The 22,500-nt window shown below is 37.5% G+C and overlaps 2 protein-coding genes across 2 annotated transcripts in view; both read right to left on the minus strand.

The window, feature by feature from the left end:
- Positions 1 to 6,223, minus strand: part of LOC125037215 — a 10,137-nt gene extending 3,914 nt beyond the window's left edge. Inside the window, exons 1-5 of the mRNA XM_047630264.1 lie at positions 6,092 to 6,223; positions 5,642 to 5,740; positions 4,641 to 4,758; positions 2,851 to 2,987; positions 1 to 38 (exon numbers count right to left, since the gene is read on the minus strand). The exon at positions 1 to 38 is cut by the window's left edge and continues 56 nt beyond it. Coding sequence (XP_047486220.1) covers positions 1 to 38; positions 2,851 to 2,987; positions 4,641 to 4,758; positions 5,642 to 5,740; positions 6,092 to 6,223 — 524 coding nt within the window. The remainder of the gene's footprint in view (positions 39 to 2,850; positions 2,988 to 4,640; positions 4,759 to 5,641; positions 5,741 to 6,091) is intronic.
- Positions 6,224 to 11,658: 5,435 nt separating this feature from the next.
- Positions 11,659 to 22,500, minus strand: part of LOC125037008 — a 13,033-nt gene continuing 2,191 nt past the window's right edge. Inside the window, exons 2-11 of the mRNA XM_047629970.1 lie at positions 20,101 to 20,266; positions 19,694 to 19,792; positions 19,455 to 19,572; positions 19,041 to 19,177; positions 18,523 to 18,616; positions 18,072 to 18,301; positions 16,409 to 16,563; positions 15,628 to 15,768; positions 13,905 to 14,038; positions 11,659 to 12,567 (exon numbers count right to left, since the gene is read on the minus strand). Coding sequence (XP_047485926.1) covers positions 12,467 to 12,567; positions 13,905 to 14,038; positions 15,628 to 15,768; positions 16,409 to 16,563; positions 18,072 to 18,301; positions 18,523 to 18,616; positions 19,041 to 19,177; positions 19,455 to 19,572; positions 19,694 to 19,792; positions 20,101 to 20,266 — 1,375 coding nt within the window. The 3' untranslated portion in view covers positions 11,659 to 12,466. The remainder of the gene's footprint in view (positions 12,568 to 13,904; positions 14,039 to 15,627; positions 15,769 to 16,408; positions 16,564 to 18,071; positions 18,302 to 18,522; positions 18,617 to 19,040; positions 19,178 to 19,454; positions 19,573 to 19,693; positions 19,793 to 20,100; positions 20,267 to 22,500) is intronic.

The following is a 22,500-nucleotide window of genomic DNA, read 5'->3' on the forward strand; positions in this document are numbered from 1 at the left end:
ATGTCCTTCCAAACCACGCGGTGATAAGACCACGCATTCTGGGGGGATGTTTGTGGTGAGCTGGGATGGTTTAGGATTGAGTGAGATAGACTGGGATAGTTTGGGATGATCTAGGATTGAGTGGGATGGTCTGGGATGGTTTAGGATTGAGTGGGATGGTCTGGGATGGTTTAGGATTGAGTGGGATAGACTGGGATAGTTTAGGATTGAGTGGGATGGTTTAGGGTTGAGTGGGATAGACTGGGATGGTTTAGGATTGAGTGGGATGGTCTGGGATGGTTTAGGATTGAGTGGGATAGACTGGGATAGTTTGGGATGATCTAGGATTGAGTGGGATGGTCTGGGATGGTTTAGGATTGAGTGGGATGGTCTGGGATGGTTTAGGATTGAGTGGGATGGTTTAGGGTTGAGTGGGATAGACTGGGATGATTTAGGATTGGGTGGGATATACTGGGATGATTTAGGATTGAGTGAGATAGACTGGGATGGTTTAGGATTGAGTGGGATAGACTGGGATGGTTTAGGATTGAGTGGGATAGACTGGGATGGTTTAGGATTGAGTGGCATATACTGGGATGGTTTAGGATTGAGTGGGATATACTGGGATGGTTTAGGATTGAGGGAGATAGACTGGGATGGTTTAGGATTGAGTGGAATATACTGGGATGGTTTAGGATTGGGTGGGATATACTGGGATGATTTAGGATTGAGTGAGATAGACTGGGGTGGTTTAGGATTGAGTGGGATAGACTGGGATGGTTTAGGATTGAGTGGGATAGACTGGGATGGTTTAGGATTGAGTGGGATATACTGGGATGGTTTAGGATTGAGTGGGATATACTGGGATGGTTTAGGATTGAGTGGGATATACTGGGATGATTTAGGATTGAGGGAGATAGACTGGGATTGTTTAGGATTGAGTGGGATAGACTGGGATGGTTAAGGATTGAGTGGGATGGTTTAGGATTGAGTGGGATAGACTGGGATGGTTTAGGATTGAGTGGGATAGACTGGGATGGTTTGGGATTGAGTGGGATATACTGGAATGGTTTAGGATTGAGTGGGATAGACTTGGATGGTTTAGGATTAAGTGGGATAGACTGGGATGGTTTAGGATTGAGTGGGATGGTTTAGAATTGAGTGGGATAGAGTGGGATATACTGGGATTGTTTGGGATGATTTAGGATTGAGTGAGATAGACTGGAATGGTTTAGGATTGAGTGGGATAGACTGGGATGGTTTAGGATTGAGTGGAATAGACTGGGATGGTTTAGGATTGAGTGGGATAGACTGGGATGGTTTAGGATTGAGTGGAATAGACGTCGATGATCTGGGATGGTTTAGGATAGAGTGGGATAGAGCAGGATCGACTGGGATGATTTAGGATTGAGTGGGATAGAGTCGGAGGATCTTGGATGGTTTAGGATTGAGTAGGATGGTCTGGGATGGTTTGGGATTGGCTGGGATGGACTGAGGTGGATTGGGATATGCTAGAATGAAATGGAATAGACTGACGAATCGGGATAGACTAGGACGGATTGGGATAGGCCAGGATGGATTGGGATAGGCTGCGATGGATTAGGATAGACTGGGATGGATTGACATAGACTGGGATATACTTGAATTGATTGGATTAGATTCGAAAAGACTGGGATAGATTGGGAACAGACTGGGATGAATTGGGATAAACTTGGTGACTCTGTATATCGTTATCTCTCTGTGTGGACTAGAGGGCTCTGTACGATATCATCTATCTGTCTTTTTACTGTATAAAAGAATTTCAGGGTTATATCTCTCTCCCTCTCCCTCTCTCTCTCTCTCTCTCTCTCTCTCTCTCTCTCTCTCTCTCGCTCTCTCTCTCTCTCCCTCTCCTCTCTCTCTCTCTCTCTCTCTCTCTCTCTCTCTCTCTCGCTCTTTCTCTCTCGTCCTTCCCTTCCCCCTACCTCCTTCCCTCCTTCTCTATCTCTCCCTCCCTTCTTCCCTCCCTCCCTCTTCCCTTCTCTCTCTCTCTCTCCCTCTCCCTCTCCCTCTCCCTCTCCCCCCCCTCCTCTCTCTCTCTCTCTCTCTCTCTCTCTCTCTCTCTCTCTCTCTCTCTCTCTCTCTCTCTCTCTCTCTCTCGCTCTTTCTCTCTCGTCCTTCCCTTCCCCTTACCTCCTTCCCTCCTTCTCTATCTCTCCCTCCCTTCTTCCCTCCCTCCCTCTTCCCTCCTCCCTCCCACTCTCTCCCTCCCCCTTCCTCCTACCCACTCCCTCCCTCCCTCCCTCCCCCTCCCTTCCTTCCTTGCATCCTATTCCTTCCTCTCCCTCTTCTTCTCTCTCCTTCCCTAACCCTCTATCCCTCTGTCTCTCTCCTCACATTATTATTCCTAGCGACGTTGTAAGAGCCATCCACAGTTCCCTCCCTCCCTCCCTCCCTCACCTCTCTCTCTCTCTCTCTCTCTCTCTCTCTCTCTCTCTCTCTCTCTCTCTCTCTCTCTCTCTCTCTCTCTCTCTCTCTCTCTCTCTCCCTCCCTCTCCCTCTCTCTCTCTCTCTCCTTCTCTCGATTTCACCTCACATTATTATTCCTAGCGATGTTAAAAGAACCATCCGCAGTTCCCTCCCTCCCCCCCTCCTTTCTCTCTCTCTCTTTCTCTCTCTCTCTCTCTCTCTCTCTCTCTCTCTCTCTCTCTCTCTCTCTCTCTCTCTCTCTCTCTCTCTCTCTATCTATCTATCTATCTCCCTCTCTCTCCCTCCCTCCCTCCCTCCCTCCCTCCCTCCTCTCTCTCTCTCTCTCTCTCTCTCTCTCTCTCTCTCTCTCTCTCTCCCTCTCTCTCTCCCTCTCTCTCGCTTTCTTTCGCTCTCTCTCCTCACGTTATCATTCCTAGCGATGTTATAAGGACCATCGACCGGGTCCTTTGTAGTGTCGTACATCTGCAGTTGTCCGTCGGTCTTGCCAGGGACGAGGAAGCCCGAGGTCCAGATAACTCCTTCAGCGCCTGCTACAGAGCCTTCGGGAGGAGGATAAGGATGTATAAGGAGGGATGAACAATTTGTGCAAATGGTCCTAAGGAGTGTAATAGGATGAAAATATATATAAATATAAATCTTACGAGGGAGATGGCAAGAATAAAATATAAATATAAATCTTACGATAAACAAACCGAATAAACAAACCGAATTATGGAAATAACAGTGAAAAAAAATTATCAGGAAGATAATGTCATAATTGATTAATGGATGTATGTTCAGTTTTATCAAGAGGATATGATAAAGTCTAATTTGGGAGATAAGATAAGTAAACAATATGCTAAAATGTAAAAAATAAAGTCTATTATATATGGGAGATTATTTGACAAAGGAAGAAAGGTCTTATCTGAGACATTACATGTAAAGCAAAACAGATTATATAGATAATATAATAATAATAAAACAAGTTTTATTTAAAAGATCCCCCCCCCCAAAAAAAAGTATTTACTCTTACTCGAGAGGCAATACGATAAAACTACATCAATTCAGATCTTATTTAGATTATTTTAGATTTTTAATAACAACTTTAAAAATCAGTCTTACTTAAAGGGTGAATTAAAATCAAGTCAATTTTATTCGGGAGACATGATTGAAAAAAATTAATTGATTAAAAATAAAAGTGAAAATGAAAATATATAATATAATTCTTATTTAGGGGATTTTATAATGAAAATAAATAATATCTATCTTAAGAGGGAAGTGATATGATAGACCTATGATAATTATGATAATCTTAATTAGGGACAAAAATAATGAGCATAAGAGCATATCAAGTCAATCTTATTTAGGAGATTTTGTGATTAAAAACTAAAAAAAAAAAACCATATAAAGCCAGCCCTATATATGACAAAAAAAAAAAAGAAAAAAAAAACAGTCTTACTAAGAACAATACGGAAAAATATGTTAAGTCAATCTTATTTAGGAGATTTTGATTAAAAACTGAAACAAAAAAAAAAAAATACATATAAAGTCAGCCATATATATGACAAAAGCAAAAACAAAAAAACATTCTGGTTTTGTGATTAAAAACTAAAAAAACAAACAAAAAAACATATAAAGTCAGCCATACAAAAAAACATTCAGTCTTACTAAGAATACGGAAAAAAAAACAAATCAATCTTTTTGGGGAGATTCTATGACAATTTTTTTTTAATCTGTGTAACTAGGGTGATTCTATGATTATAAAAAAAAATCTTTGTAAGATTATATGATTTTTTAAAAATTCAGTCTTACTAAGAAAACAACAGAACAAAAACACCAATTCAGTCTTAAAACGAAAAACAAACAGACAAACAGTCTTACTAAGAAAACAAAAGAATAAAGACACCAATTCAGTCTTAAACCGAAAAACAAACAAACACGCAAATCAGTCTTTGTAAGAAAACAACAGAACAAAACCACCAATTCAGTCTTAAAACGAAAATCAAACAGACAAACAAACAGTCTTACTAAGAAAACAACATACCAAAACCACCAATTCAGTCTTAAAACGAAAAACGAATAAGCTAATCAGTCTTAGTCAGAAAACAACAGAACAAAACCACCAATTCAGTCTTAAAACGAAAAACGAACCAGCAAATCAGTCTTATTCAGAAAACAACAGAATAAGTCTTAAAACGGAAAAAAAGTCTTACTGGGCAGATAATCAGGGTTGTTGGGCCAGACGGCAGACTGGTCCATGATTTCGATGTTCCACGAGGCGATGTCGTCCAGGAAACGACCCGGGGACTTCATGCGGTAGACTTCATCTTCCTGGCAAAGAGAAGAGAATATTGCTTTTTTTCTTTTCTTCATATTTTTTTTAATTTATATTTTCCTTTCCTTTTTTTGTTTTTGTTCTTTTTTTTTTCTTTTTTTTCTCCTCCTTTTTTTCGTCTTCTTCTCATTCTTCTTTTTCTTCTCCTTTTTTTCTTCTCATTCTTCTTCTTCTTCTTCCCCTTCCCCTTCCCCTTCCCCTTCCCCTTCCCCTTCCCCTTCCCCTTCCCCTTCCCCTTCCCCTTCCCCTTCCCCTTCCCCTTCCCCTTCCTCTTCCTCTTCCTCTTCTTCTTCCTCTTCCTCTTCTCCTTCTTCCTCTCCTTCTTTTTCTTATATTTCCTACTATGCACTGCACACAACAGAGCATTTTTTTAATTTAATCTAATCTAATTTAATTCCTTACTTATTCTGTTTTATTGTTCCATTTCACGTTATTTCGTGTAAGTACGCTCGTCTGCGACTCGTTTATATGCAAATTATTTATTTATAGTTTATATGCAACATTATTCTCATACGATAATGCCGAGGTGTATATACGAGGTGGGAGTTACTCGGTTTCCATTCACGCTACCACTTCTTAGGAATCAACTTGACCGTGAGCCCATTAAGAATAGATTAATATTGGATACAGAGCGACAATACAACAATAATAATAATAATAGTAATAATAATAATATTAGTGATAATGATAATAATAATAATAATAATAATAATAACAATAATAATAATAATGATAATAATAATAATAATAATGATAATAATAATAATGACGATGATAATGATAGTAAATAATAATAATAATAATAATAATAATAATAATAATAATAATAATAATAATAATAATGATAATAATAATAATGATAATAATAATCATACTTACCGAACCCAGAGGATCGAAGCTGGAAATGTAAAGGTTCCATCGATCCATATAATCCAGAGACTCATCCTCGGAGAAATAGAGTTCCATGAAGGCAGCGTGCTGGAGGGAGAAAGGGGAAAGGAAATTGGGTACAGGTGAAAAAAAAAAAAAAACTGTGTGTTTGCGTTCGTTTGTTTAGTTTGTTGTTTGTATGTGTGTGTGTGTGTGTGTTTGTGTGTGTGTGTGTGTGTGTGTGTGTGTGTGTGTGTGTGTGTGTGTTTGTTTGCGTGTGTCTGTGTGTGTCTTTGTGTCCGCGTGAGATTATTCGTGTGCACGCTTTTTTTCATTAATTTCTTACTCCCCAATAGACGTTTTTTTTCTTTTACTCATCACAACATAACCTCCCCCCCTCCCTCCCTTCCTCCCTTCCCTTCCCCTCCGACCAGACTCTTAGAACAATGCCCAACGAACCTTAAGATGAATCTGCCCTAAGAACCGAGGCTGCCACGCTGGTTTCTCGACCTTGCCCGTGCTGTTGGACGGAGCTGCAGCCGCGACCGCGCACGCCAGCAGCGCCACAGCCACACACGGTCTCTGCCACATTCTGGAGAGGAGGATAATGATGGTGATGATTATGATGATGTTGATGTTGATGATGATGATGATGATGGTGGTGGTGATGGTGATGGTGATGGTGATGGTGATGTTGATGTTGATGTTGATGTTGATGTTGATGTTGATGATGATGATGATAATGATAATGATAATGATAATGATGATGATGATGATGATGATGATGATGATGATGATGATGATGATGATGATGGTGATGATGATGGTAAGGATAAGGATAAGGGAAATTATAATAATGATCATGATAACGATAATGATACTACTACTACTTATATAATAATTATAATGATACTACTACTAATATAATAATAATAATGATACTACTACTACTATTATAATAATGGTAATGATACTCATATAATTATCATAATGATCATGATAATGGTAATGATAACAATTATTATCAATATTATTACTGTTATTGTAATAACTATATTAATGATAATAACAGTAATAATAATGATAATAATAATGATAAAAATAATGATAATGATGATGATAATAACAGTAATAATAATGATAATATTAATGATAATAATGATACCAAATAAAAAATAAGAGCTAGAATATTAATAATCATAATAAATAAAATAATTTCAATGATGATAATTGTTACAAAGAAAAAATAACAATAACAATAATGATAATACTACTATTAATAATAATAATAGTGATAGTAACAATAATAATGTTATCATAAATAATTATAATAATAATGGTAATATCAATAACAAAAATAGCAATGATAATGATAGCGATGATAATAATGAAGATGATAATGACGATGATGATAATACTAACAATAATAATAACAATATTGATAATAAAAGTAGCAATAACAATAATTATTACTATAATAATAACAACAACAATATTAATAGTAATAATGATAATGATAATGACAATAATATTAATAATAATAATAATAATGATAGTAATGAAAATAATGATGATGATGATAATAATAATAATATCAATAATAACACCATTGACAGTGATAATGGTGATAATAAAAATACTGATAATAAAAATGATGATAACAATAAGAATAACAACAAAAATAATTATAGTACTTATAATAATAATAATAATAATAATAATAATAATAATAATAATAATAATAATAATATAATAATGATAATTATGATGATAATGATGATAGCGATAATAATAACAATAATAATAACAATGTGATAATAATGATAATGATAATAATAGTAACAATAATAACAGTAATAATGGCAAGAATGACAATAATGATGCTGACAATTATAATGGTAATAATAATGATGATGGGAGTAATACTAATAATGGTAATGGTAATAATAATGATAATAACAATAACAGCAATAACAAGAAGAATAAATATGATAATAATAATAATAATGATGATAATAATAATAATAACAATAATAGTATTGATGATAATGATGATGATGATAATAATGATAATGATAATAATAATGGTGATAATGATAATAATAATGGTGATAATGATAATAATAATGATAACAACATGTTAATACATAATAAATAAATATCGTAAATAATATTACTAGTAATAATAATTATTATTATAATGGTGATAGTAATAATGAAAATAACAATAATGTCAATGATAAAAATTATAATAATGATAATAGTAAAAAATGCTGAGAATAATGTTAATAATAATAATGGTGATGGTAATGATCGTTGTAAAAAGGATGATGCTAATGATGATAATAATGATAATGATAATAATAATAAGTGACAATAATATTTTGTATCACTATTATAGTAATTATGATAATGATGGTAACGACAACATCAATAATAATAACAAAGATGATAATAATAAAACCAAAAACGATCACAGTGCCACTAATAATCACACTAATAACAACAAAGTCTACTAGTATTTTTAGCCAACAGGAAACCAATACTTGCACAGCTCTGAACACGTACTTGCTGTGAAATTCCAACTACAAAAAGTAGTAAATAGCATCGGCTTCCTGTATATATGAACTTGGGGAGACGAGGCGGCCGGGGAGAAGGGGGGGTGGGGTGGCATCAGCTGTTTCGATTGTGATAAAACAGCTGTTCCTTTCGCATGCTCAAGTTTACGTGTTATGGTATGTAGTTGGTCTTTGCTAAGTGTTTGAGTACGGTTGACTCATTCATAAAGATCTATCGAAACGTAATATACAGAATGGTGTGTGTATGAATGTACTGTGTGTGAATGTGTATATATTTGTATGTACACACACACACACACACACACACACACACACACACACACACACACACACACACACACACACACACACACACACACACACACACATCTATTATAACGTTTTCATATTGATTTTTATTTTTCATATTATTACCATCATAATTATTTTGACTGGTTTACATATTGATTCATACATCCATTTTTTAAATTTATCTATTTATCCATTTATCATTCACTACTTATTTCCTTATTTCTGATCCGAATACTTTGGAGTGCGTCATGAGAAACGAACACTTGATAAAAATTTCACATGCCTTTTTCTCACACATGTGTCTAGATATATCATTTCGTATCAACAGAACGCCAATTCAAAATCTGGTAAAACCCATTTCAAACATAAGAGGAAATAAGTTAGGTTGCTAACCATATAAGTAGTGTTTATCTATCTATCTATCTATATATATATATATATATGTATATGTATACATATATACGTATGTTTATGTATATGTGTATGTGTGTATGTGTATCTATCTATCTATCTATCTATCTATCTATCTATCTATCTATATATAGATACTACCTATATTGTTATTAAAAAAAATAGCAACCAAATTTACTTCCCTTTATATTTAAAATGAGTTTTATCAGACTATTAATGGGCGTGCGTGGGAGAGAAAAAACAAACAAACATGTGGAATGCGAGATACATAGCGTCCGTTTCTCATGGCGCACTCCAAAGTGTTCGGATCAGAAATCAATCAATGTAATGATGATAGTAATAATATGAAAAATAAAAATCATCGTGAAAAAGTTATACGGAATAGATATATATATCTGTCCATCCACTTATCTGCCAGTTTATCTGTCTGTCTGTCCTTCTATATATATATTCGTTTATCTATCTCTATTTCTATTTCTCTATCTGTCTATATATCTATCTATCAATCAATCAGTCTATCCGTCCACTAGTTTATTTACCTGTCTATCTATATATATCCCCAGATACCCAGTACATAACATAACCTTCTCTGAAACTGTATGATTATCTGACACAGGTAAAAAAAGAAACTGAAAACCTTTATAAAATTTAGATTAAAAATAGTCACGAATCATAACTGTGACACGCATTTCCCACGTGATAATCTGCTTAGAATGAAAATGAAGTATAGTTTACTTGCTATTGACAACAGGAAATATGGCATTTTTTCGTAGTTTGTAGGCCTACTTGTGAGTGTAAGTATTCAGAGCAGTGTTTCCCAAACTTTTTCTATTCTGTGACCCTCGACCAATGTATGATAATCTCCATGTTCAGTGTCTTGCTTTTCAGATTCAGTTATTGCTAAATATAAATGGTGTAATGGCGTAGCAGCTATAAGACAAGAAGACTTTAAGGAAAGATTCCGATTTATTGATATACGAGAGATAATTATCTGTAGCTACTGTAGCTGAGACAAAATTCAATTTTTAAGTCATGCTCCGTACCCCCCCACCCCCACCCCAACCCCATGCTAGTTGTTGTCGTGGAGAGGCTTGGGAAACGGGGAATGAGGCCCAATGTAGGGAATCACCCTTGTCTTGGACCTTAGCACATGCTTCAAATAATTTCCTCTTTTCTTCTCCACCTTTCCTCTTCTTTTTCCTCTTCATCTCCTTCCTCTGTCCACTTATCCTAGTCGTTAACTCATTTTTAACCCTTTTTTCACCACAATACTTTATCACAGTGCTATTTGACCTCTGACGTCTAGCACATTTATTAGTTATAACCATTAACCATTCCGTATCCCACGGCCCGCAGTTTAAAACATTCCACATAATTTTCACATTAGGAGCGTGATAAAGACTTACTGGGTGAAGCTTCTCCTCTTCCTCTTTCTCATGGTCAAACTTTTCAATAGTAAAATTCGACCTTGAATATAGTCCCGTTGAGCGAATAGATAACCCGATCTGATTAATGTTGATGGATAGATAAATATATATTTTTTATTAGCCATTTAGAACTTCCTTCCATAGTTTCTGTGTTGAAGTTTGAAATAAAGAACGACTTGAAGATGATTTATATCAGTCTTTAGCCTATAATATCAGATAATAACAGGTGTCGTCAGGTGGGACTCGTAGAAAACGGTGTGAGAGAAAGCAGGAACTATTTTAAATATCTTAACCGATATGTTGGCAATATCACGTCACGTTAGAAATTTATTTTCATAGTTTTATCCGCACACTTATACGTACATATGTATATAGACACACTACAGGTGTAAGTACACATATATACATAGATACACAGTAGATGCATAGATTAAAACATATTGTGTACATGTATTTGCATACGCAGACCTCCATAGGCACAAGCATCATTGTGTGTGTGTATGTATATATATATATATATATATATATATATATATATATGTATATATATGTGTGTGTGTGTGTGTGTGTGTGTGTGTGTGTGTGTGTGTGTGATTATCAGCAAAGTTTGGGTTATTATGCATTAAGTTCCAGTGTCTTTGACACCATGTTGTAAAAATACGTTTATTTTGTTATGGCCTTTAAGAATCGTTCATTTCAATTATCTTTCTGTTCTTTAATTCTGTCATTTTTACAGTAATATTCCTCCATTTGGTCTTCCATGATGTCCTTTCTTCCTATAAGATGTTAACTGTGCATATTCCATAAGATTTAACATAATGTAAAATATTTTTTTCGGCTTCAGACTGTACTATTTCTGTTTTCATTTATGCATTACCAAGAATACACTTCGTTGTCACAAGATATGATTTTTCTTTGTACAGTTTAACCCAATTTCAGTTTTCAAGAAACAAATGAAAAGACAAACACACGCACAGGCACGCACACGCACATACACACGCACATGCACCTGCACATGCACACACACACACGCACACATATACGCACGCACGTGCACACACACACACACACACACACACATCGACAAACACATGCCCAAATACACACACCCACATTCGTACTTATACAACTCACACACATACACACGCACACCCACTTATGGTAAATACACACACCCAAACGTATGTATACGAGCATATACGCACACAAGCGTTTACAAACAAGCACATAACACACTCAAATCACCTCCATGCATGGAAAATCACTCAATAACAATGAAAGAATTACAGCAGATCCAAGTAGGGAAAAAAATAACTAATACTAATTCAGTTTTATTTGTCAAAATGTTATTATTTTACAAAGTCTCGTAAAAGGTTTGTATATTTTAACATTAACAGCGCTCTTTTCTTTACTTTCGTTGATTCTGTTCTGCCGATTTCAAATTATCCCAATTTTCGTTGATATCATGTTATTCCTGTTCAAGTGATTCCGAATTATTCCTATTCTTTCGATTCTCAGTTATTCCTAACTTGGCGATTCCAATTTATTTTTGTTCAAGTGAATCAAAATTATTCCTTATCTGACAATTCCAAATTATCCCAATTTTTTTTATTCCATTTTTTTTCTGTTCAAGTGATTCCAAATTACTTACATTCTATAGATTCCAAATTATCCTGATTTTTGTTGATTCCCAATCATTCCCGTTCAAGTGATTCCAAATTATTCATATATTAACTACTCCTCTGATGATTCCAAATAATTCCTGTTTTATTGAATAAAAAAAAAAAAAAAATCTGCTCTCGGGATTTCAATTAATTCCTATCCTGATAAAAGTAAGTTTATCCCTTTTTCGGAACTTGATAAGAAATAATAATTATATATAAATAGATAAACAGGTAAATCAATACGTAATTTACCTAATCAGAAACACCAAAGCATGCGATTAATTATTTATTAATAAAATAAATAATACATTGGGCTTAATTTTTAAAAAATAATAATGAATAAATATAAGAATCAACAAATAAATAATTAATTAACCAAATTATTATTTAAAAAAAACACCAAACATTCAAACGTCGCCTCAAAAACGTATCGCCACAGGAACGTTGCGTCTCAAAAACGTTTCAAGGAGCGTACGTGAAGACAAACAGCTGATTGACCGCGTACCCAGCCACGATGACCTCCTCGTAGCCGTCTCCGTCCAGGTCACCGTGGGCCATCTTACCTGGGGGGAGAGGAAGGGGAAGGGGAAGGGGAAGGCGGTTGGGGTAGGGGAAGGGGAAGGGGGTTGGGGAAGGGGAAGGGGGTTGGGGTTAGGGGAAGGGGAAGGGGGTTGGGGTAAGGGAATGGGGTAGGGGAAAAGGAAGTGGAAGTGGAAGGGGAAGGGGGTAGGGGAAGGGGAAGGATTAGGGGGGATGGAAATGGGAAGGGGAAAGGGAGGGGGAAAGAAACGTGGAAGGGAAAGGGATGGGGAAGGGGAAGAAAAAGGAAAGTGGTAGGGGAAGGGGAAGGGTTAACGGGTAAAGATATATTTTCTTTCTCGTGAGTCAGAATATTCGACCTTATATAGATAAATATATAGATTAACATGAACATTAAAATAATTTATTAAATTGATAAATAGACAAATAGACATATATAGATAGACGGAGATATATACAAATAGACGGATAAACATTTAGGTAAATAAATATATGCTTGATCAGAGAGAGACATGCAGATACAGAGACAGTATATTCTGTTTAAATAGACAGAATGTTAGAAAGACAGAGGTGGACGTAGGTAAATGGATATATAGGTAGATATGTAGACAGGTAAATAAATAGATATATAGACAGGTAAATAAACAGATATATAGACAGGTAAATAAATAGATATATAGACAGGTAAATAAATAAATATATAGACAGATATACTATTTTACTAGATATATAGATACACAAATGGAAGATAGACACAGACAGAGGGACAGATGGATGGATAGGTAGATACGGAGTTTAATACACTGATAAATACATAAGAATATGAGATAGATAGATAGACCAGTGAAAAAATAGATAGAAAGACAGATAGGCATACACACATACGTGTGTGTGTATATATGTGTATATTTATATCAATCTATCTATCTATCTATATATGTAATATACATATAGATAGATAGGTACATAGATAGATAGATTGACAGACAAAGATAGATAGATGGATGGATAGATAGACACACGCGCACACACACACACACTCTCACACACACACACACACACACACACACACACACACACACACACACACACACACACACACACACACACACACACACACACACATATATATATATACATATATATATACATACATAGTTTGATTGATAGATAAACAGACTGACTAATAAAGAGATTTAGACACAGACAGATAAGCCAGACAGATAAATAAAGATACACCCAACTATGTATTAAAAACCGTATATACCAGACAGATAAATAAAGATACACCCAACTATGTATTAAAAACCGTATATACCAGCCAGTTAGACTTCGAACAACCTCCTTCTATCGAACTTACCAACCATGATGTCCTCAGTATCTATGAGTACGTTCTTCTCGTAAACCCAGTTACTTCGATCTTCTGACGTAGGATACAACACGTAGAAGCGACCGTCATCATCTCCAGATAACAGGATGTATGGTTTGTGTGGCCTGGTCGTAGATATTACAATGTTCGTAGGTATTATTGAAGTTTTAGTGTTTTAGTTTCGTTGCTCGTTTTATTGTGAGTTTTATGGGTTTATTTATTGTTGGCAAAAGATACAGTGATGATAGTAGTGAGAGTAACAGTGATAATAATAATAATAATGATTGTGGTGATGATAATGGCAAGATCAATGGAAGCAGTGCAGGCAGTAGTAAATGTGATAATATTGATAACTGCAATAATTACAAACAATGTGATGATAGCTCATTGATCACTGTAATAGTATTGAAAATAAAGAAAATGATGACAATGGTAATAATGGTAATCACCATCATGCTACTTCTACTAGTAATAATAATAATAATAATAATAATAATAATAATAATAATAATAATAATAACAATAATAAAAATTATAATACCAACAATACTAAAAAATATGCAAAAATTAGATATCATCATTAATAATCAAAATACTAAATTACAAACAGGATTTATCTCACTCTCTCTCACTCACCCCCTCTCTCTCTCTCTCTCTCTCTCTCTCTCTCTCTCTCTCTCTCTCTCTCTCTCTCTCCCTCTCTCTCTCCCTCTCTCCCTCTCTCTCTAACTCTCTCCCTCCCACCCCTCTCCCTTTCTCCTTTCTTCCCTCCCACCCCTCTCCCTCTCTCCCACCCCTCTCCCTCTCTCCTTCCCTCCTTCCCACCCCTCTCCCTCTCTCCTTCCCTCCCTCCCACTCCTCTCCCTCTCTCCTTCCCTCCCTTCCACCCCTCTCCCTCTCTTCTTCCCTCCCTCCTACCCTTCTCCCTCTCTCCTTACTTCCCTCCCCCCCCTTTCCCTCTCTCCTTCCCTCCCTCCCACCCCTTTCCCTCTCTCCTTCCCTCCCTCCCCCTCCTCTCCCTCTCTCCTTCCCTCCCTCTCACCCCTCACCCTCTCTCCTTCCCTCCCTCCCACCCCTTTCCCTCTCTCCTTCCCTCCCTCCCACTCCTCTCTCTCTCTCCTTCCCTTCCTCTCACCCCTCTCCCTCTCTCCTTCCCTCCCTCCCACTCCTCTCCCTCTCTCCTTCCCTTCCTCTCACCCCTCACCCTCTCTCCTTCCCTCCCTCCCACCCCTTTCCCTCTCTCCTTCCCTCCCTCCCACCCCTCTCCCTCTCTCCTTCCCTCCCTCCCACCCCTCTCCCTCTCTCCTTCCCTCCCTCCCACCCCTCTCTCTCTCTCCTTCCCTCCCTCCCACTCCTCTCCCTCTCTTCTTCCCTCCCTCTCACCCCTCTCCCTCTCTGCTTCCCTCCCTCCCACCCCTCTCCCTGTCTCCTTTCTTCCCTCCCACCCCTCTCCCTCTCTGCTTCCCTCCCTTCCACCCCTCTCCCTCTCTACTTCCTTCCCTCCTACCCCTCTCCCTCTCTTCTTCCCTCCCTTCCACCCCTCTCCCTCTCTACTTCCCTACCTCCCACCCCTTTCCCTCTCTCCTTCCCTCCGTCCCATTCCTCTCCCTCTCTCCTTCCCTCCGTCCCACCCCTCTCCCCCTTTTCTTCCCTCCCTCCCACCCCTCTCCCTCTCTCCTCCCTTCCCATTCCTCTCCCTCTGCCTCTCACTTACATCCCATCTTCAGCCACATCTTCAGCGTAGGCGGCGTTAGGGTAGTAGACCTTGGGCGTTCCCGGCGACATGGTCTGTCCTCCCGTCACTTGGTTAGGGAGAAAACCGTCGGCGATCTTGAAGTGAGGGAAGTCGTCCGTCCTGAGGTGAAAGGGATGAATGAGGTGAGATAAAAGTGTGTGATGTGTTGGGGTTATGTATTGTGGGGTGACGAAGCAATGGGAGGAATTCGTGGTGTGGAATATAGTGAGGTGATGGAGTGATGTGATGATGCAGAATAAGGTATTGTGAGAGGATGAATCGAGGTGTGGTGTGGAGTGTAGTGATGATGTAGAATGCGTGAGGTGATGAACTGGTGTCCTGATGTATAATGATGTGGCATAAGACGATGTAATAAAATAAAATTAAGCATTTTGAGGTGACGTATTGGTGTAGTGTGGTATAATTAGGTTATAAAATGAGGTGATAAAATGTGATAAAAGAGTGAAGTAGAATGCGGGGATATAAAATGTTGAAATAATGTATTATGGGGTGATGATCTGATGTGATGAACTGGTATTCTGGTATTGTGAAGGATAAGGTGGTATAAAATGATGTAATGAAATCACGTACTGTAGTATAATGAAATGATGTAATGAATCTTATGAAGTAACAAACTAATGTAATGAAATCGTGTAGTGACGTAAACTGAAGTGACAGAAAATGGTGTAATGAACTGGTAAAGTAACGTACAAATGAGACTATATAAATTGGTGCGACGAAATAAAGTCCCAAACCCTACCTGAAATCTTCCGGGAATTCGTACACCGAGACATGGCCGATTCCAAGGTCATTCCTGAATTCCGTGACCAGGAATTCCAGGACTCCATCGCGGTTGAAGTCCTCCACCAAGACGTCAAAAGGCTGGACGTTGGAATTGATGATACGAGACTTCACCTGCGTAGGAAAAGGAAGGAGTTTTAAAGGAATTGGTGTACACATACACAGGTAGATAAATACACACACAGGTAGATATGTACACACACACACACACAGGGAGATAGGTACACACACGCAGGGAGATAAGTACACACACAGGTAGATCAGTACACACACGCAGGGAGATAGATACACATGCAAGTAGATAGGTACAGACACGCAGGGAGATAAGTACACACACAGGTAGATAGGTACATACATGCAAGTAGATAAGTACACACACAGGTAGATAGGTATACAAACGCAGATAGACACACACGAAGTAGATAAGTACCCACATAGATAGACAGGAACACACACGCAGGTAGATAAGTACACACAGGTAGATAAGTACACTCACGCAGGTAGATAGATACACATACAGTTAGATAAGTAGATACACACAGATAGATAGGTACACACACAGGTAGATAAGTACAAACACACATGTAGATACGTACACACGCAGGTAGATAAGTACACGCACGCAGGTAGATAGATAAAATCGTTAGGGTGGTGCATGTGCTATTAGACAACCAGATGTGGAGAACAAATATATGATTAAGAACGAACATCTCTGTTCAAGTGATGTACTTAACTGTCACCGATTATAGCTTTATCAGGAATACTTACAACTCCATATATTTCTGATGAAGATATAGTCGAAACCGGTCAAATAAAACTCTTGGGCTGTGAAGTCATTCATGCTCTGTCAGATTTTCATCTTATATTATCACAGTGGACACTTTAATATCAATATATTAAAGGATACATAATTAGATTGATATATATAGATAGATAGATAGATAGAAAGATAGAGAGTCCGACATAGATATATAGACATATACATAATTATATAGGCAGAGAAAATAATGAATGGAGAGAAAGTAAGCAAGAGTGGGAGGACGAGAGTGAGAAAGAGAGAGAGGGAGAGAGAGAGAGAGAGAGAGCGAGAGAGGAAGATGCTGATGAATACATGGAGAGAATAGGACGAGAAAGAGAGAGAAATAAATCCCGAGAAAGAGAGAGAAAGAAATCCCGAGAAAGAGAGAGCAAATCCAGACATAGAGAGATAATGAATGAAAGTATTCTGAAGAGAGAAAAAACAGAGACCAAACGAAACCAGAAACCGAAAAAAAGTCAAAGGAAAACTTACAAGCCATTATCGCTCTTCATCCAGTAGCTCGAAAACCTCTCGCTGAAGAAAGAAAAAAAAGACATAAACAGACCACAATGATAGAGATAGAGACCACATGAGACGTAAAGAGACCACAAAAAGAAGAGACCCCAAAAGAGGCCAAGAAGAGACCACAAAAGATATAGAGACCAAAGGAAACCACAAAGAAAGACCAAAAGTAACCACAGAGACCAAAAGAAAACACAGACCAAAAGAAACCACAAGAGACCAAAAAAAAAAAAAAAACACAAAGAGAGACTATGAGAATCCACAGAGACAACAAAACCAGAATCCAAAAGGAAAAGCCCACCAGTGTCGGGTCACTCCAATCGTCGACCTCGCTCTCCGTCCAATAGATAGAAATCCTCTCGCTAAAGAACTCGCCAGCGATGATACAGTTGTAGTCTCTCCCGCCGGCGTTGAGGGTCACCATGTCGAAGTGGATGTCTGGCCCGTCGCTGGATATCAGGTGCTCCTTCCACCCCTCGCTGAAACCCGTTCCTTCGTTCTCAAACCACAGAAGGTCGTGACGGGTGGTACCTGGAGACGACGTTGGGGGACTATTGTGTTATGGTTTGGCCGTTGGGTGTTATTATACCGTCCTCATTACCACCATTCGTGTATTTACTAATATAAATAATGATCCTCTATCTCTTTAGACAAAGTATCCTGCCGCTGCCACCATATTGCACCAACCAAGGGGGAACTGGAGGCAAGGCAAGTGACCTAACCGAGGGGGAATTGGAAGCAAGACCACTAACCTATTAGTGGTCTGTGGAATCGCGCTGTGAGGGCGTCTAAATCGCCGTCCAAGTCCATGTCTTTCCAAATCACCCGATGGTAGGCCCACTTCCCCTGTGTTGGGATAATTTTTTGTGTTAGTAAATAGATACACAAATAAATAAAAAGTAAAAATCAAAATACAATACGAAACAAGTAAACATATATATATATGTATATATATATAAATATATATGTATATATATAAATATATATATGTATATATATAAATATATATATGTATATATATAAATATATATATATGTATATATATATGTATATATAAATATATATAAGTATATATATAAATATATATATGTATATATAAATATATATATATGTATATATAAATGTATATATATGTATATGTATAAATATATATATATGTAAATTCATTCTCATTTGTTCAGTGTGGGGAACTACCCCAGTATAATTCATCATTCTTAAAGATATAGGTACAATACATATTAATCATAAAGAGGAAATACTATAGGCCTACATCATCATTGCTAGCGATGTTGTAGGGTCCGTCAGCAGGGTCTTTCGTAGTGTCGTACATCTGCAGTTGCCCGTCAGTCTTGCCAGGCATGAGGAAGCCCGAAGTCCAGATGATGCCCTCGGCGCCTGCTACAGAACCTTTAGGAGAAAGTGAGTTCTGATGTCAAAGAGTTAGGTCCATTTTAATTGATATTATTAGAAGTAGAATTTTGACTAAAATTATTTTAATTATCAGGTGAGCAGTACAATGGAAAGCTCGATCCCCCAAAAATGTCGAGCTTGAGGGAATCCAGAAAGCTCTCTCATTCAAGAAAGCTTAAAAGAAACTGATACGTAATCTGCAGCAATAGATCCTATACTCAGTGCTAGTAAAGTTATATAAAAAAGACATTTGGCAATCTCAGCTCAGTCTTACTGGGGAGATAATCAGGGTTGTTGGGCCACACGGCAGTCTCATCCATGACCTGGATGTTCCACGAGGCGATGTCGTCCAGGAAACGACCCGGGGACTTCATACGGTACTCTACATCCACCTTAAAGGAAAGTTTCACATTTTTCGTTAGATTCTATTATGCACATATGGGTAGACATTCAGACTAATAAGTAGTATTATCTGCAGGTACTATGTAGGTATATTTAAATAATCATGCTCACTTCGCCGAAAGGATCAAAGCTCGAGATGTACAAGTTCCATCGGTCTGCGTAATCCAGGGTGTCATCCTCGGAGAAATATAGTTCCATGAAGGCACCATGCTGGGGGTCAAGGTTGGCCTCGAATCAGTGGAGTTGGGCACTTTCTATCTGTCTTACTCTCTCACTCTCTCTCTGTCTCTTTCTTACTATTTCTCTCTTTCTCACTCTCTCTGATCTCCCTGTGTGTGTGTGTGTGTGTGTGTGTGTGTGTGTGTGTGTGTGTGTGTGTGTGTGTGTGTGTGTGTGTGTGTGTGTGTGCGTGTGTGCGTGCGAGCATGAGAATAAGCGAATGAGTGCCCTAATTAGTACGTGTATTACACACATTCATTTTCTGCATATCAAGGACAAATCACAACTCATCAGCTGACCACGTGTTGTTTTTGTCCCAGTAGTCGAGGTTGCCATCCCGGTTTCTCTATCTGTGTCGTGCTGTTGGACGGAGCTGCGGCCGCCAACGTCACCAACGCCACCGCCACGGACGCCCTTAGCCACAGCCTAAGGACAGAAGCGAATCGCGTCAAACTTGCTTTTAATCTTTAGCTCTTAGGCACCTGGGGGAGAATCATCGTATTATACAATGCTATGTATCATTGTATTATATACTTGTTTTATATCTTAATATATACCATTATATTATAGACCATATATATATATATATACATATTATATATACATATATATAAATATACATATATATATCTTTCCACTTTTTCATATAGCTATAATCCTTACTTTATAACGCTAAAATAATATTCAATACGCAGTCTTCATTCTCCTATTAACAAAAAACAAAGCCAAAATAGAGACTAGTATGATACTGTACCATCGATGTTATCATATCTATAAATCCTATTACATCTGCACTAATGTCACCTATAGTTTCTACAGGCATAAATTCGGCGAGTTTGTTTCTGTCTTCGTGTTTGCTGCCTCACACTTCCGTTCTCTTTGTTCGTAAACTGTTCTTCAAACTTTATCACTTTTCCCTGAATCGTAGTGTTTGTGAACTTTTACTACATCACAAGTTTGCTCTTTTCTAATTCGCTTCGTTATATAGTAACAGGTTTCTCGTTGCTGTATGATAACAAGCTAAAGAAAAAACAGCAATATTATCATTGATAATAATTAATGACGTGTTGATGAATGCTCCGTCTGTGCTCTCACTTAGCCTGTTTTTGATATTGTCGTACGCTGTTGTGCATCGAATGTACTTAAACATTTTCTTTCTTTCGAATTGTAATCGTGTCTGCACTAAATTGGTGTTTTCCACTGACGATTGTTTATTTCTTTAAACATCGTTTTGTTTTATAGTGACACTGTCTGGTACTAGGAAGAGTAATTAATAATAAATACGACAGCGGTACTCAAATACATAAAAAATGATAACCAACGACAACAAAAAATCAATCCAGTAGCACTTCCAAATACTTACATACTGTAGGTCTTCGAACAAAGGCGTCCAGAAACTTCGAACCCAAATACTTATATCTTTCGGGGAAAGGGTGGCAGGGACGGTAGGGGGGGGGGGGTCGGTTTTTGTAATATCATCAAAGGTTGCACAAAGCTCGTACGGCTGCTAGGGTCTCATCGAAGAGAATTAAGCCTACTGATTACGCAATATGTTGACAGATACAGGTTGTTCATATATAAATAGAATGGAATGTGCAGTGGTCCTTTTTGTACGACAAAGCCAATGTAAATATTTCATGACACTTTTTTATTTTTATATATGTATATATTTGTATATGTATGTGTGTATCTATATATATGTGTGTGTATATATATGTGTGTGTGTATGTGTATATATATGTATGTATATATATACATATATATGTATGTATAAATGTATATATAGATATATATTTATTTATTATATATACATGATCCAGTTACATTTCTCATTGGGGCTCTTTCCTTTTCAAATATATATATATATATATATATATATATATATATGTGTGTGTGTGTGTGTGTGTGTGTGTGTGTGTGTGTGTGTGTGTGTATGTGTGTGTGTGTGTGTGTGTTCTGCGTGTGTGTGTGCTTACATTGTTCTATTAATTACTTGTCAATTCCTTGCTCGTCCTATTATCTCCATGTATTCATCAGCATCTTCCTCTCTCTCTCTCTCTCTCTCTTTCTCTCTCTCTCTCTCTCATTCTCTCTCTCTCTCTCTCTCTCTCTCTCTCTCTCTCTCTCTCTCTCTCTCTCTCTCTCACTCTCTCTCTCTCACTCACTCTCTCTGTCTCTCTCTCACTCTCTCTCTCTCTCTCTCTCTCTCTCTCTCTCTCTCTCTCTCTCTCTCTCTCTCTCTCTCTCTCTCTCTCTCTCTCTCCCTCTCTCTCTCTCTCTCTCTCTCTCTCTCTCTCTCTCTCTCTCTCTCTCTCTCTCTCTCTCTCTCTCTCTCTCTCTCTCTCTCTCTCTCTCCCTCGCTTCTTTAACGAGGGAGAGAGAGTATGGGCACTCATCCATTTTCTCTCCTTCCCTTCACCTTTAAGTATCCCTTAAGTCTTATTTATACATAAAATGCCATGGGAAAAATAACAGGTGATGCATATATTTTATCAAGGAGTCTCACGTGCTCATTTCCCATATGGTACGTAGGCTTGTGTATATACTGATGTACGTGTTGTACGTGTAGGAGTAATTAGTCTTTTCAAAGTATCACTTACAGGGCAAAAATACTTACAAGGCAAAATTACTTACAGTGCAAAAAATACTTACAAGATAAAAATACTTTTAAGGCAAAAAAGTATTAATTTCAAGGCAAA

Source organism: Penaeus chinensis, chromosome 22, assembly GCF_019202785.1.
Source record: "Penaeus chinensis breed Huanghai No. 1 chromosome 22, ASM1920278v2, whole genome shotgun sequence".
Lineage (NCBI taxonomy): Eukaryota > Metazoa > Arthropoda > Malacostraca > Decapoda > Penaeidae > Penaeus > Penaeus chinensis.